Raw genomic sequence first — 16920 nt, 5'->3', positions numbered from 1 at the left:
TACCCTTAAGGAACGTGCAGTGCAGTCTTGTGGAAGTAGAATTTGCTCCCACTTTAACTCTCTTTCCTCACTCTGGCTTTTCACCTTTAAACTTTCCAGGCAAGTACCAGACATTGGTCTCTTTGTTCTCTAAATTTTAAGACACCCATGTCCAGCTGTTCTCTTAAAATTTTTGTCATTGGACTTTGAGGAGAGGAGTTAAATAAAAATCTGGAAAATAAGATATGGTGGTAAATTTATTTTCTGCCCACAAAAGGAAAATAATCTGGTGGATTAATTAAGAACTCAAATTGACTGTCTTCTTTCCCTGGAAGTTCAAGCATTGGGTATATATACAGTTTAAATAAAAAATGAATTGTAGTCATGCTAATTTGGGATTGAGATACTCTATCTGGTCATTGGCTGAGCCTACATGTAAACTTCAAGATCCGAATTTGTCATTCTTTTGTTTTTTTTTTTTGAGACAGAGTCTCGCTCTGTTGCCCCAGCTAGAGTGAGTGCCGTGGCGTCAGCCTTGCCTAGCTCACAGCAACCTCAAACTCCAGGGCTCAAGCAATCCTCCTGCCTCAGCCTCCCGAGTAGCTGGAACTACAGGCATGTGCCACCATGCCCGGCTAATTTTTCCTATATATATTTTTAGTTGGCAAGATAATTTCTTTCTATTTGTAGTAGAGATGGGGTTTCACTCTTGCTCAGGCTGGTCTCAAACTCCTGACCTTGAGCGATCCACCAGCCTCGGCCTCTCAGAGTGCTAGGATTACAGGCATGAGCCACCGCGCCCAGCCTAATTTGTCATTCTCATTGAATTATTTTCAAAGTTAGAGTATGTCAGACTAAATATGTACCTCTAAATGTCCAGTTTTATATTTGTGTCATTTGATTGGTCATAGAGCAGTATAGTTTCCATTAGGAATTTTATCCTCTATGTATATGCAACTGCACCTTCTGTTTTCTCTGTTCATGTCATAGTTTTCTTTGGTCATGACAAATTTGCACCATTAACAGGAGAATCCTATGGGTTAAAAGAAATTTATTCTCTCATAGTTCTGGAGGCCAGAGTCTGAAGGTATTAGTGGGGTCATTTCTTTTGGAGGCTGTAAGGGAGATTCCATTCCATGCCTCTTTCCTTGCTTCTGATGGCTGTCAGCAATTTTGGCACCCCTTGGCTTGCAGACAAGTCACTCCAATCTCTGCCTCCGTCTTCACATGGCATGTGATGTTTAGTTATTATCCAAAATATAAAGTTTAATCTATAAGCATGAGTTAAAAATTATAAATGTATAATTTTAGATTGTTAAACTTTTAGAAAATCAGAGATGAAAATAGTAATATGACATAAGAAAAAATGACATTTTAAAGTATTTGACTCAAAATTTCTTTTTTCTGTAGCTGTTGGAAAAATTAGAGGAAAGCCTCTTCCATTACTCCTATTTTTTGAGGCCCTCTTTAGCACAAGTCATGCTTTTAGACATCCTGTTGAGGCAGATCTAACCCTGGAAGGAATCAAATGTGGATTATCTGAAAAACGGTTAGATTTAGTTATCAATTGGCTTACCCAGGAGAGGTAAGCAAAGTTAAGCTTTTAACTTAATTTTGAAATTTGGTTATAAAGTTGTTTATTCTCAAAATTTTAAGTTTTCTGTTCTGTATGTTATTTGAACATTTATTTCAGGCCCTTATCACAATTAATCAGTTTTTGTTTTAGGAAATATCTTCTTTATGTGACTATCATTCTTTTCTCTTTGCCTCTTCTTTCTCTGCCTGGTCACATTTCTACATCCTCCACGAAAAGTACTTGTCAGGGAGCACTGGAAATGGTTCAGACTGTACATCATCAGAAAGTGCATGTTCTTTATCAACACCTGTTATCTAGTACAAAAATACTTAGATAAGATTAATTTCTATATACACATAGTGATGATTCTTGACCCAATCTACTTGTTAGTTGTAAGGATTTAAATTCTTATGCAGTTCTTTGACTGTATAAATTGAGAAAATGCCACCATTTTTAAGCATCCTGAGGTCATGTTACAGGGAATACTTGAGGCAGTTCACATTCTTTATTCTTAGCCACTGTCTCCTGATTTCTGCCTCTGATGCCCTGGCCTCTACCACATGGTGACCTTAAAAAGTTTTCCAATTGTTTCCCCAAAAGCTCAGCATAGAGACAGCCCTAAAGCAGCCTGGGTTATAGACTAATCTTGGCTCTCTTAGTTATTCTTACCTAAGAAAAGTCTAATCACTTGGCCCACAAAGCCTACATTTAAGAAACCATGCTTTGCTGGTATTACCTCTCTACATTGCTGACATTGCTCCTAGAATAGTATAAATATCCTCTGAAATGTTAACTTTGAAAACCCAGCCCTATAAAGTAACAGTAAATAAATACTATGCATGGAGGTAATGATTGTATATTATTACCTTTCTTTCGACATTAAAAACCTAAAATCTGATTTATAATCAAATATGCCTTAGTTTACCATGGGGTTAAGCATATTTTCTTTTATTTATTAGTTATTCCTATGCTCCAGAGCTACCCTGCTCTCAGATCCACTTTCAGAAGTTACTGAAAGAGTCCTCTTGGAGTTGGACATGAGGATGGGGAGAGCTAACAAGGGGACTTTAGGAAAACAGAAAGAGGGTATGATTAGGTGACTGGAGGAGAGAAGGGGGAGGGAGGTTTTTTGGCCCATCTCCCAGCCCTAGCCTTCTCTTCGGTGGAACGGCATCATGGTGATGATCTCAAAAAAAATAAACTAATAGTATCAATAAGAGAAATAAATACTAAAATATGTATTACCATTTTCCTCTGGTATTGCAGTCACTACATAGACGAAAACATAATTACTCGTTGAACCTCAGAACATGTTGTGACTGTAGCTACTAAAACCTGTGTTTTAGTATTAAAGTGTGAAAGTCAGGGAATTGCTTAACTAAATAATTGATTTGTACTCAAGCTGCCTTCTGATTTTAGACCCACCTGTCTCCTGCCTGCCCCAGTAAGCGCAGAAGACTTTAGTTACTGAATTTTCAGTAAAGAGACATTTTGTAGGGGTTTCAGGGTTTCATTTTAATGTTATTAGCATTTTTTAGATGTATACAGACACCAGTATTATATGATTGCTGTTATTTTGTACCTGTCAATTGAAAATATAATTAAAGCACAATTTTCATACAACCAGTAATTAGAAGTGCTATATTTAATCATACCTAAGTGTTCTTTTGGCTTATGCTGATAGTTTCCAGGTGGAGTTACTGTAATAGTACATCAGATGGATGATTTCAGTTGTGTATGAAGGTGGTGCATTAAAATATGATGACAAGTGAAATCTATTAAGCTGAGCCATCTCAAAAGAATTGCTTCTTCAGTCACTCCTAATAGACACAATTATGTCCACTTTCCCCCTGTTGCTTCTTATAAATCTATAACAAATTTTAAAAATAACAGTGCTGTCACACTTTCCTGTCTTCCTGTTAGTACAAATGCTTGCAAGGTGTCACTAATTATGAGCTGAAATTGTCATTATATTTAACCAACATTTAATAAGTTTTTACATTTTACAGGGTTTAGAATCTAGATAACTGCTGAAAACATTGAGATCCCCAATTTCAAAAGGATTTTTGTTTACCTTGTAATTTTAAATCCTATCAGTCTTTTTAGGAGAATTTTAATCTTGTTTGTAGATTTTTTAAAAACTTGAGCTCAGTTTTGCCAAATATCTTCCTCTAAAAGAATATGTGCTGATTGTTTTTTTTGTTGTTGTTATTAAATCTCAGACATGTTTAATTTCTCCTACATCATCAATTGCTTATTTACTTGCAACTCTTACAGACCATAGAAAATCCAGTTCTACTGGGCTGAATTTTCAAATATTTCAGCCACTCATCAAGAATTTTCTAACTAGTGCCTTATTGATCTGATCGCTCTAGGCTGACATTTTCTGAGGAGGCTGGGGATGTGATTTGTGATTATGGGGAGCAGGATACTTTTAACAGGGCCAAGTGCCTGGCTTTAGCTCAGATTATCTACAGTGAATGTGGCCTACACAAGAAAGCTCTTCTTTGCCTGTGTAAACAGGGTCAGATTCATGGGGCTATGGAATACATACAGCAATTCAAGGACTTTACTTTTGGTAAGTAGAAAAGCCTACTTATTTGTATACATTCAAATTCTGGAGTTTAATTCTAAGATCACCAATAATAGCAGGCAATATTTTAAACTTATGTTATAAAATCCAATTTCTTTTGTAATTTTTCATGAAAATAGTTAAGCTGGAGTTAATTGGCTTTCATGCTAGATATTCAAATATATTATGTATTTCCTTAAAATATAAACATTTGGTAAACTGGACAGTCCTGGAAATATATAGTTTTAAGCTAAATTTATCAGATATGCTGGACCATGCTACATAAAGGATTTTTTTAAAATAACTGAACTTGTCATCTATAAAGTTCTGAACTGTAACATAAGTATTGGAAATGAAGAATTAGTGAAGTAATGTTCATTTCAAAATTTTGAAACACCTAGGTTACAATTGGGCAGTGATCTGAGAGAACCAGTGGACCTTAGAGTGACCCTAATTGAATGAGCAGATCTCTTAGTGTGAATCTAGTCTGGCTGTAACCTTCATGTGCAGGCATTCCTGACCTCTTCCCATCTCCCAGGCCATTGCCAGTCCTGATGGGCAGGCTGTGTATCCCAGTTCTAAGAAGATGCAAAATGGAACCAAACAGCAATTTTAGGTCACATTTTTTCAGGAGAAAGGATCTTTTATGGCTGTTGAATCTGATCATTTTCAAACACTACATTGATTTTTTCTTAGAATCTGTATATTTTTAAAAGTTACTAATTTCTTCGTTCATTAATAACAGCATGCCTGATACTGTTATCGTAATAGTAGCTAATAGCTAGGCTTTTTACGTGTACTATATCACTTAATCCTAATGTTGACTCTATGAAGTAGGTTTTGTTATTATCCTTATTTTATAGATTTAAAAAATTGTGTTTCTACCAAGAGGCTAAGGCACAGAGAGGTGATTTGCCTTTGGTTACACAGCAACAGAACAGAATCTGGTATAGTAGGTACTAAATATTTGAGTGAATTATATATTTTATTAGGTGTACAGATTCAGTTTCTGTGTTAATTATTTTTCCATATGTAAGAATGATATTAGTTAGTGTTTAGACGTGGAATATAGGTTTTAATTACCCTTGGAATTTTTTTTTTTAAATGGAGTCTCACTGTGTTGGCCAAGCTGGAGTGCAGTGGCTCTTCACAGATGCTGTCCTTGTGCACTACAGTCTCAAACTCTAGGCTCAAGTGATCCTCCCACCTCAGTCTCCCAAGTAGCTAGGATTACAGGCATGTGTGCCAAACATACCTGGCTTACTCTTGGAATTTTTATTGAATGAAATGTGACATTTCCTTTTTTTATTGTGAAATTTACCTCACATAAGTGCATAGAAACATAATTGACTCACCATCATATTATTCTGTTCTTCTCATTGTGTTTTATACTTTAAAATAATTAAATATATATTGTAATAATTTAAGTGGTAACCTATATATTTAGAACCTTGATATTTATCCTCAGAATTTATTTAGCACAATGTCATAAAGTGAAAATGAAAGTAACCTGAGAAAAATTAATCTTTAAAAGGTAGAAACAATGCTTGAAAAATCACTTTGCTTATTTTACTTTTATTTTTAATTTTTTTTGAACTTTATTTTTATTTTCATTTTTAAATTTTTTTTGAACTTTTTTTTTTTTTTTAGACAGAGTCTCCTCTATCTCTTCCAGAGTCTCCTCCTCTCCACGGCTAGAGTGCCGTGGTGTCAGCCTGGCTCACAGCAACCTCAAACTCCTGGGCTCAAGCAATCCAACTGCCTCAGCCTCCCGAGTAGCTGGGACTACAGGCATGCGCCACCATGCCCGGCTGATTTTTTCTATATATATTTTTAGTTGTCTGGCTAATTTCTTTCTATATTTTTAGTAGAGATGGGGTCTCACCCTGCTCAGGCTGGTCTCGAACTCCTGACCTTGAGTGATCCTCCAGCCTCGGCGTCCCAGAGTGCTAGGCTTATAGGCGTGAGCCACCGGCCCTGGCCTATTTTACTTTTTAATGAGAAACAACTGCCGCTTCCTAAGGTATCATCTTCCCCCTTAAGAAATAGATTCAGTTTGTTAATACTTTCTGGTTTCAGAAAGAAATGTTCTCTCTTAGATTTAGACTATCAGTTTTACATTTACAAATTAAAAAAGTAAAAAACAAACAAAACAAAACAAAGAACAGTCCTAAACAAGTTGTTTGTTCCAAAAGCATAAATCTAAAAGAACAATCTTGTTTTAGAATGATTGTTTTTGCTTCCCCCACTAATAATTTCTAGAATAAAGCCTGAGATGACTTGCTTCCTCATCTTCCCCATTATCATTAAGCAAGTGAATATGTAATACCAAATACCTATTGGGGAACGAGGTTATTCTAGGTCAGAGGCTCTCAAATTTTTATGGTCTCAGGTCCCCCTTACACTCTTAAAAAGCATTGAGGATCCCAAAAGGCATTTATTTATTTATGTGGGTTGTATCTATTGATATTTATCCTATTAGAAATTAAAAAACAATTCAAAAATATTTATTAATTTATTTTACATAATAAACCCATTAAATGTTATTAAAATATTTTATAAAAATAACTATGTTTTCTAAAACTAAACAATTTTTGTTTCCTGAAGTGTGAATCAAAAAAAAATTTTTTTTAAATAAAAATAAACAATTTGATGAAAAGAGTGCTTTTTTTTTATTTTTACAAATCTCTGGTAATGCCTGGCTTAATTGAAGATAAATGGCTTCTCATATGTGCTTCTATATTCAGTGTGTTGTAATATACATATCATGTAGCCTCTAGAAAATACCACTATATATTTGAGAGTGAAAAAGGCAAATAACTTAGTATTTTTATGAAAATAGTTTTGACTTTATAGACCCTAGACTATATTTTAAGAACCACTCTTCTAGATATTTGTGAGTTAAACAGATACCATACTTGGTATATAGGCCCTTACAATCTTATTAAAAGAGAACATGAGAGAAAATAATGATTAATAACCTTCAAGGCAAGGAATAAGAAAATGGATTCTGAAGTGTGGAGAGGGGAAGAGTCACATAGTATTTGAATTTGTGTCCTTTCTAATTAGTCAGAGACCATATCTTGTACCTAATTGAGTTAATATTGGTGAATTCATCAATTTATGGAGAAGGGAGTTTGAATACGTGATTGAATGAAATAAAGAGAGATGGGTGAGTTATGAAATGTTAGAGGCTTGGTGGAGGGGAGGTACCGTATAAATGAGTTTCACCTTAGTGGAGGCCAGTTTGAGTGAACCAAATCATAAACTTCTACCTTTTTTCTAGGGAAATACTTTGTTGTTTGTTTTTTAATATGACTTCATTGATGTAAAATTATTTTCCTCTATTCCTAGTGTCTTCTCTTACCATTTTCCTTTTTCTGTATGTGTGTGTGTGCATGAGTATATATATTAAGTACATACACATGCAAACATATATGTATCATATTTATGCTACATATGCACATATAATACATACGTCATATATATATAATTTTGGAGGAGCAGCACTGTAGAGTGGGAAGGGCGTGGGCTTTGGGGGTCAGATAGACTGTTCTGCTTTATACCATGTATGTAATTCAGGGAAAATTAGCTTCTCTAAGCCTGTTTCTTCACTTGTAATATGAGAATAATAATATCTCACTAACTCTGAATATTAAATTCAGTGAATTAATATATATAAGTTCCCAGCAAAATACATACATATTTAATAAGTAAACATTCGATTACCTTTTATTGCCTCTCAGAGTTCAAATCATGTTTTTGGTAGTTCTTGAAAGACTCTCAGAAATTATTCTGAAAATTACCTCTATCATGGCCCAAGAATAATGTTTTTACTTTAAAAAATTTAGGAAGCTAGCTGGGCATAGTGGCACATGATTGTAGTCCCAGCTACTGGGGAGGCTGAAGCAGCAGGATCACTTGAGGCAGGAGTTCAAGGCTGTGGGGCGTTATGATTGGTCCTGTGAATATCCACTGCACTCCAGCCTGGGCATCATAGTGAGACTCTGTTTCTAAAAAATTTAAGAATACAAATCATAACTGTAGCTTTAAATGACCTCAATGGTTAACTAGTAAACTGTAGATAAAATTGCTCTTTTGGGGGTCAAATGTAGGCAACTTCATATGGTTCAATCTCAAGTTACTTGAATATAACTAATAACTTCTTAAAGTCTTCATTTTGGGGCTGGGTGTGGTGGCTCATGCCTGTAATCCTAGCACTCTGGGAGGCCAAGGCGGGAGGATTGCTGGAGGTCAGGAGTTCAAGACCAGCCTGAGCAAGAGCGAGACCCCGTCTCTACTAAAAAATAGAAAGAAATTAGCTGGACAACTAAAAATACATAGAAAAAATTAGCCGGGCGTGGTGGCACATGCCTGTAGTCCCAGCGACTTGGGAGGCCGAGGCAGAAGGATTGCTTAAGCCGAGGAGTTTGAGGTTGCTATGAGCTAGGCTGATGCCATGGCACTTTAGCCAGGGCAAAAGAGCGAGACTCTGTCTCCCCCCTCCAAAAAAAAATCTTCATTTTTGAATTTCTAAATACTTGGTATTTTTAGGAAAAAAATTATTGAACTCCTTTTTCTGTACAAGGGAGAGAACGAAAGACATTTTACTCACTAGAATTTGGTCCAAATATTAACAACAAAACATAGACAAACGTAATGCAGTATTAGATGAACCTTAGAAATTATCTCCAATTCTAGCACTTTTCAGTGTGAAAACTGAGTTCCAAAAGATTTTTTTTTATGCTATTTGTTATAGGTTGTTTTCCTTTGTCTTTTGCTATGCTGAGTGTGATTTTTTTTTTTTTTACTGGAGATAGTACTCTTGAGTTTGGTTTGGAGTGGGCCATTGAGGGCTTCAGAAGGAATGGAAAAAGAAGTGTTGATTGGCAGGTATAGATATTAGCTAGTCCCAATTTCAAGTTGATTTATCATATTAGGATATTGAGATATAGTTTTTCATTTTTGCTTTCAGATGATCTGATGCAACTAATAACATTGTGTCCCCAAACTGAATTAATTCAATGTCTCACTAAAGAATGGAATGAAAAACCACCATCTTTATCTTTTGGTTTGGCCATACTTCATCTGTTTTCTATAGATATGAAAAAAGTTGGCATTAAGCTACTTCAAGAAATAAATAAAGATGGGAAAGGTAAGTAAAATGTTGTGGAAGAAATAGTGGATTATTTAGAGAAAGGTTCAAGATGATCATGTATGAGTTACATCAAATTTCCCTTAGAGTTCCTTCTTAGCAGAAGTTAATTTTAGGAGTTTATAAATGTAAATATTACCATGTCAATAGTGGTCTGTTGGCAATAATACATATTTCTTGAGGGAATTAGAATGAAGAGAAAATCTTTGTGAAGCCTGAAGAGAATGTCATAATAATTATAATAGCTAACACTATTCTAAAAACTTTATATATATTGACATATATTTATATTTAACAATCTTTTAATATGTCTTTTAAATGTTATTTAGACATGAACTTTATATATTTTAATTTCTAACCCAAATATACGCATATTTACATATGATATTCACTCTGAACTTAACTACATTAGGATTGAGAATAAGTAATTAAATTTCACTTTTTTTTTCTTTTAATTAATTTAATATACAAACTTGAGCAGGCAACTTGATTTTAAATTATCTGAGGTCAAGGAAAGAATGGTAAATTACCTGAAAACATATTTGGGAAGATAATTTTATATTTTGAAATTATCATTACAGATATCAACATAAATATTTTATAGGAAAATAATAATTATAGTAGAAATAAAATAATAGTGATGACAGTATGCTAAAAAGAGATCCTTTTTCATGAAGTACTATACATAATACAGGTGATAGATAAGAAATGATTTCTATAAATACATAGATCCCAAAAGGAATCACTATAATGATTTTCAAAAGCAAATATTATTAGATTTATTTAATAAACAAAATGATTTCATTTCTTTTAGGAAAATTATCATAGAAGCCCTGTCATTATGAGGTCTCCCTCTAGAGATAAAATGAAGAGTTTGTCAAAGATTTTCCTAAACCCTTGGGTTAGCACTGCTAAGCATTTATAAAAGTGTTTGAGGAATCATGAAAACTTGACCTATAGGTCCTCAGTTATTTGATAGTTTCTAGTGATACCTTACAGACTCTGTGAATAAGGATGAGCCCACATTCTTCATTTTCTGAGCTCCCTGCCTTGTAGCGTTCAACATCTACTACCTTAACAAGGAGGAGATGAGTGGAGGAGTGTGGAATAAGTGCAGAATGTGAGAACTGGGAGAGGGTTCAATTGAGACACAAAGAAGTTAATGATAAAGGAGGAGGAGAAGGAACTAACAGTTGAGTACCAACCAGAAGCTGGACTGAGCACTCCACATGTTATATCATTAAACTATGGGAATCAGGTAGAGTTTAACAGTAAATGAGTTGAAATTATGTCCTTTTCTATTTTTGAAGAATTACTAAGTGTAGATTATCAAATAAAAATAAGTACCATAATATAATATTGTATTTTTTCCCCTCAGATGCAGTAAAACATCTTGTGCTAAATGATCCATTTTGCTCCCTAGAAAAGTGGCAAGAAATGGCAGATATATGTTTACAGAATGGCTTTGACAAATTATCTAACGACATTATGTCCATTCTTCGATCTCAGGCTGGAGTTACAGAAATTTCTGAAGAAGATGATACAATCAACTTAATGGAACATGTTTTTTGGTAGTTCTATGTCTTAACCAGCTGAGGGAGCTTGTACAACATTTTACATATGTTGGTTGGGCAAACTGGTTTTGGTATAACTAACAAATCTAGAGTATGAAGCTCTCAGAAATAAATCACACTTCTTTTGTTATGGTGACATTTAGATTTGTCCTTGAAACATTTATACCATTGCTTCCTTTTCTCCATTTGGTCATTTCTTATACTGAATCTTGATAAAATCCAAGATTATAACTTTGTGCCAAACAGTATAGGCATTTTTATTTAAGGGCATGAGCTTATGTCCAGGTATATTCCTTGGTGATCCAATTTGAAAGCAAGAACTGAGGAAGGTGTGGGTAGTATCCTGTTTGTTAGACTGTCTTCCCAAACATCAAATGCTACAAGCCTGACTTGACAAGAAAAGCAGGATGTCATTTCAAGGTTGTACTCTCTGGCAAAAACCAAGAGTATAGTAATTTTGTACTAATTTAAAGGAATTTAAAGTTGTGCCCCATGCTTGCTATATATAAATATAGCAAAGGTTAGGCTTCTATTATAAAAGTTGGGAATCTTGGCATGTTCTTACTTAGAGAGAGGACCAAGCAAATTTTGCATAGAAGTAGACCTGAGATACCTGTAGGCATGGGAAATGTGTCAGAAGAAGTGGTTTTGGATGATTTCAAGTATCTGGATAGGTACTTGATTGAAAACTCAAGAGTTCTTTGCCATGGACAGGTATAATATTCAAAATATTTAATGATCAGTATGGCATGGGCACCAATCAAGCAGAACAGATACCCAACTAATTAAACAGCCTTCAGGCCAGGCGTGGTGGCTCACGCCTGTAATCCTAGCACTCTGGGAGGCCGAGGCGGGAGGATCGCTCAAGGTCAGGAGTTTAAGACCAGCCTGAGCGAGAGCGATACCCCATCTCTACTAAAAAATAGAAGGAAATTAACCAAACAACTAAAATTATATAGAAAAAATTAGCCGAGCATGGTGGCGCATGCCTGTAGTCCCAGCTACTCAGGAGGCTGAGGCAGGAGGATTGCTTGAGCCCAGGAGTCTGAGGTTGCTGTGAGCTAGGCTGACGCCATGGCACTTTAGCCTGGGCAACAGAGTGAGACTCTGTCTCAAAAAAATAAAATAAAATAAAATAAAATGCCTAGAGATGGAAAATGGAGTTGAAAGGAAGAGCAAGAATATAAAGTCAAATGGGGAAGGAGAAAGAACTGAATTGTGAGCTACATAGTGCTTGGAAGCTCTAAGAACCTCTGTGTAAGCTACACTGAAAGAGGCATAACATGGGCCTCATAACACAGAAGCCTGCATTGTAGACCAGCTCTGCCACTATCTAGCTTTGTGTCCTTTTCCTCATGCTTAAAATAAATTTATTTTGATTATATAATTCCTCTTGTCATTTTCAACTCTGAAATTCAGTAATTTTGAAAAGGTATAAATTATTTCCTAGGGCTTCTTGACTTTCTGCTTAAATTTGAAATACTAAGATATAACAGCAGCATGAACAGCACATGCTGAATACCTATTTTGTACACAGTTTCTACTATCAAGATTATAACTTCAATGGAAAGACGTAGCATATTTTTTGAAATTATTATACTAACAATAATTCCTTAGTATTATCTAATATCCAGGCCATATTCAAATTTCACCAGCTGCTTAAAAATACCACTTACATTTGAGTTGTTTTAGTCAAGATCTAACCAATGTTTATGTGTTCTATTTGGTCTTGTCTAGAATATGCCTTTCCTTCCCTCTTTTTTTCTCTTGCCCTTGACTGCTTCATGTGGCAGTCACATAGCAAGGGCCGCGATGAACTAAGGTTCTCTGACTTCAAATTAGGTGTTTTTTCCTCCATACCAGTGGAAGAAAGGAAAATGTTTCTTCCAGGGTCTGAAAGATTTCATTGTACTAGTTACATTTTTGTTTGAAGTATTATAGTCAAGCATTTATCAAAATGAATTTACATTAATTTTGTTTATTTGGAAATGCTTAGAGATTTTCTGAAACAGAAATTTAATCTAATGAAAAAAATGCTTAACATTTAGGTCTTTTCCTAAATCCTGGAGTAACTAAGAAATGAGCATTAAATCAATCACTTTTTAAACTTTAAAATGTGAAAAATTGTTACTTTTTAGGTGCCTCAAATTCTTTTTTTTTTTTTTTTTTGAGACAGAGTCTTGCTCTGTTGCCCGGGCTAGAGTGAGTGCCGTGGCGTCAGCCTAGCTCACAGCAACCTCAAACTCCTGGGCTTAAGCGATCCTACTGCCTCAGCCTCCCCAGTAGCTGGGACTACAGGCATGCGCCACCATGCCCGGCTAATTTTTTCTATATATATATTTTTAGTTGGCCAGATAATTTCTTTCTATTTTTACTAGAGACAGGGTCTCGCTCTTGCTGCGGCTGGTCTCGACCTCCTGACCTCGAGCAATCCACCTGCCTCGGCCTCCCAGAGTGCTAGGATTACAGGCGTGAGCCACCATGCCCGGCCGTAGGTGCCTCAAATTCTGTAGGATTGCTAAAGCATAGGTTAAGTTAAAAATCCAAGTAGAGGACTGGTTATTTTTTTTTTTGAACTGTAAACTTCGTCCATTTCATAGAAGGCTCATAAATTTCTTCCATTCCTTCTCAGAAAAAAACAGCATAGCACCACTGAATGTATTAAACTGTCAATTTGTTAGTAGTTATAATTTGTTGTGTTCTTGAGTAAAAAATATATTAGATACATAACAAAGATATTTATGTAGATATTTTCTTTATTTTTTATTGTCAGTTATCTACAGGCATCCTCCCTACCTTGGGGATCTATGTCAATCTCTCCTTGATGTTCTTTTCTTAAACTCCAAAGAAAAGCTCACTCTCAGGTACCTATAGAGGTCTGGTAATACTGTAAATGAGTGAAATGTATCACAGGGATAAGGGATCTGGGGGCTTTTTGAAAGGGATGATTGTGGTAAATTCCAGGGCAGTTTTTATCATCCAGGATTATGGACTTGGTGTTTCCCTATTGGAAGCTGGAAATGTAGATTTGACATAAGTAGTCATGATTTTCAGAGTGCTGTGTGGGCCAAATAAAACACATCTACAGACTGAACTTGACCTACAGGCCACCAATTTGAAACCTCTGTCCTAAACTCAGAAGGCCAGATTTAATTCCTTGTTGCCATCAACTTTAAATGACGCATTTTGAGTGGATAAAGAAAGTAAAGAACTACCATGCTTTTTCATTCAGAAAAAGCTGCTGCACTTGGATGGAACTGGATACCACTATCCTAAGCAAAGTATCTCAGGAATGGAAAACAAACACCACATGTTCTTACTAATAAGTGAGAGCTAAACGGTGGGTACACATGGGCACAAAGAGATGTAAAGGACATGGGAAACCAAGAAGAGGGGAAGGTGGGACAGGGGTGAGGGATAAAAACTTAACTATTGGGTACAATGAACACTACTCTGGTGACAGGCACACTAAAAGCCCTGACTTCAGCATTATACAATGCATCCATGTAACAAAAATATTTGTACCCCCTTAATATTTTCAAATATTTTTTAAAAAGCTGCTACAGAGTACCCAGTTTACTGATGTGCTGGTAATAGAAGAGAGGATAAAAGGCAGGGCTCTTACATGTATTACCAATGTGGTACAGAGGGCATTTTGATTTCTAATGTAGAGGAACATGGAAGGTAGCACAGATATAATTTGTTTGTAGAAAGAGGAAAAGATAACTTTGACATTTTTTTTTCCCATTCTAAAGAATTGATCTATGAGTGTCCTTCCCCAACTGTATTGCCATAAGGACGATTAAGAAGCAGTATTATAGAGGTTACTAAGATACATTTTAAAGATTTCCTACACGAATCCTTGTCTCTATCCAGTTAGCACTTTAGGGGAAATTCCACTGTGGCTGTGGGGGAAGCCATTATCAGACTGTCTGCAGCAATAATCACCACCAAGCGTTTTCAGTCCTCCATTGAGTGTAAACTCTACCTTCAAGTTCCCATGTGTATTAATGTGTTAAGGCCACGAGAAAGATCCACCTTTTTCACCCAAGGAACAGTTGTATGGATTTATTCTGTTATCTTATTTTCTTGGGTCAGATCATAAAGATACTATCATAAATAGAACAAGCTTTTTTTTTTTTTTTTTTTTTTTTGTGAGACAGAGTCTTGCTCTGTTGCCTGGGCTAGAGTGCTGTGGCGTCAGTCTAGTTCATAGCAACCTCAAACTTCTGGCTCAAGGGATCTTCCTGCCTCAGCCTCCCAAGTAGCTGGGACTACAGGCATGTGCCACCATGCCTGGCTAATTTTTTCTATTTTTAATAAAGACGAGTCTCACTCTTGCTCAGGCTGGTGTCGAACTCTTGACCTCAAGCAATCCTCCCTCCTCAGCCTCTCAGAGTACTAGGATTACAGGCATGAGCCACCATGCCCAGCCTAGAGCAAGCTTTAATTAGATTTGTGCTTAACATGAAGTGCATGTCACCCTTCAACTTTTTGGTTGTACACAGATAGGGATGTCTAACAACAAATCCCCGTGCGTTTTCTCCTGGAACTGTTTCCTCACCTTAAACTCATACATTTTGAAAGCACAGAATCAGCATAAGAATGAACATTTTGGAAGCAACCAATAGGACTGAATTATTGAAGATTTTTGCCAAGTTGCTTAAAGAGCTAGGCATTTATGGATTAATAATCATGGGTTTTGAATTGCAGGCCTTGACCTATCCAAAGAGCAGTTTATAAAGTCAGCTTGAAATGTCTGCATGCTATTTTTGCCTAGCCTCCCTGAGGTGAGCACTTACATTGATCAGTTACTGCACACAACATTCAAAAACAGGTTTGTGCTGGTACTAAGATCAATAGTTGGAAAAACATTGGCAGAGAGATTCTAGATTGTAGTACAGTGACTCTGCTTGTTAACAATCCAAAGACAGGATGACCTACCTGGGCATCAGAGAGTGTGGCTCTCTCTGTTTTCCTGTGGGTGCAGGGAGGTGGGACTGAGTCCCCAGACTATTCCTTCTGTTCTTTTGCCCAGGTCCATCCCCCTGGAGATGGGGAAAACTCCTTTATGTTATTCATGGGTATTAACAGTTTCCAGTTTCTTCTGTCCTCTGGGTGTGCTTTTCCAGGTCTCAAATGAACATGATGTTATTTTCTAATCCCAAAGATGATCTCCATGCTACCATTTCTGTAAGGAACAAGAGATCTTAAGGAAGTCGTATCACCAGTAGCAAATACCAGAAAAAGGCCCATGTCTTAAACCCAAGTGACATGTAAAGTAGGTATCAGTAAGATTACAGCTACTCTCATTTTGTGATTTGTATAAGAATTCATGAAAAATTGCTCATAAAATGAATATTTTGTAAACAAAATTTTATAAATCAAATTATAATAGCATTGAAATTGTCATTTTGAAGAAATCTTCCTGGGAATGCTCTGTGAAATGAACCACCAACTCCTAATTTATTTGCCTGGTAAATGTTAGGTTTGCCTAATGCAAAGTATCCTCAGATTTCCAAGGTAAGAGCAGGCACCACAAATACTTATACTTACCTCTCCCTAAGTGCTAATTAGAGCATTGGAGCTAGTTTTGAGGCTTCACATCAAGAAAACTATTATGATTTTAAGAATGATAATAAAGACATAGAAGGAAAAGATGGAGGAATAGGGTCATTCAATTTGGGAAGAAAAGAACAAAAGCAGAAGTGGGGAACCCTTTCGTGTTGGAAGGCTGCATTAATTTAGCTGTAACCAAATAAAGCTGCATTCCAGAAACTTCAATTAGATATACTTAAAATGTACATTATTTTGTAAAATCTGCTATGTACTTAATACTTTCAAAACGTGAAAATATTTGTTAATTTTAATGTTAACTAACATTTTAATGACTTTTTTAGGTCTCCTTTTTGTTGGAAAGCTCTTGAATATTTGGTTGCAGCATGGAGGTCCACAGTTTCAGTTGATCCTCTAGATGGGTATCAGTCATTTGTGACCTTAAGGGTTAGGTAGGAGAATGTAGATTTGCAGTAGTAAGTGGTTGAAAAGCAATAAAGCATTTTTT

The 16920-nt window shown here is 35.8% G+C and overlaps 1 protein-coding gene across 3 annotated transcripts in view; it reads left to right on the top strand.

The window, feature by feature from the left end:
* The window catches only part of CLHC1 (clathrin heavy chain linker domain containing 1), a 30982-nt gene extending 19990 nt beyond the window's left edge, over positions 1 to 10992 (top strand). For all 3 annotated transcript variants that reach the window (XM_045549616.1, XM_045549617.1, XM_045549618.1), the window contains 4 exons: positions 1390 to 1564; positions 3931 to 4133; positions 9103 to 9282; positions 10661 to 10992. In XM_045549616.1, the coding sequence (XP_045405572.1) occupies positions 1390 to 1564; positions 3931 to 4133; positions 9103 to 9282; positions 10661 to 10857 (755 nt within the window). In that variant the 3' untranslated portion in view covers positions 10858 to 10992. The remainder of the gene's footprint in view (positions 1 to 1389; positions 1565 to 3930; positions 4134 to 9102; positions 9283 to 10660) is intronic.
* Positions 10993 to 16920: the final 5928 nt, after the last annotated feature.

Source organism: Lemur catta, chromosome 4, assembly GCF_020740605.2.
Source record: "Lemur catta isolate mLemCat1 chromosome 4, mLemCat1.pri, whole genome shotgun sequence".
NCBI classification, from domain to species: Eukaryota; Metazoa; Chordata; class Mammalia; order Primates; family Lemuridae; genus Lemur; species Lemur catta.
The sequence above is the reverse complement of the archived record's forward strand: the minus strand, read 5'-3'. Positions and strand labels throughout refer to the sequence as shown.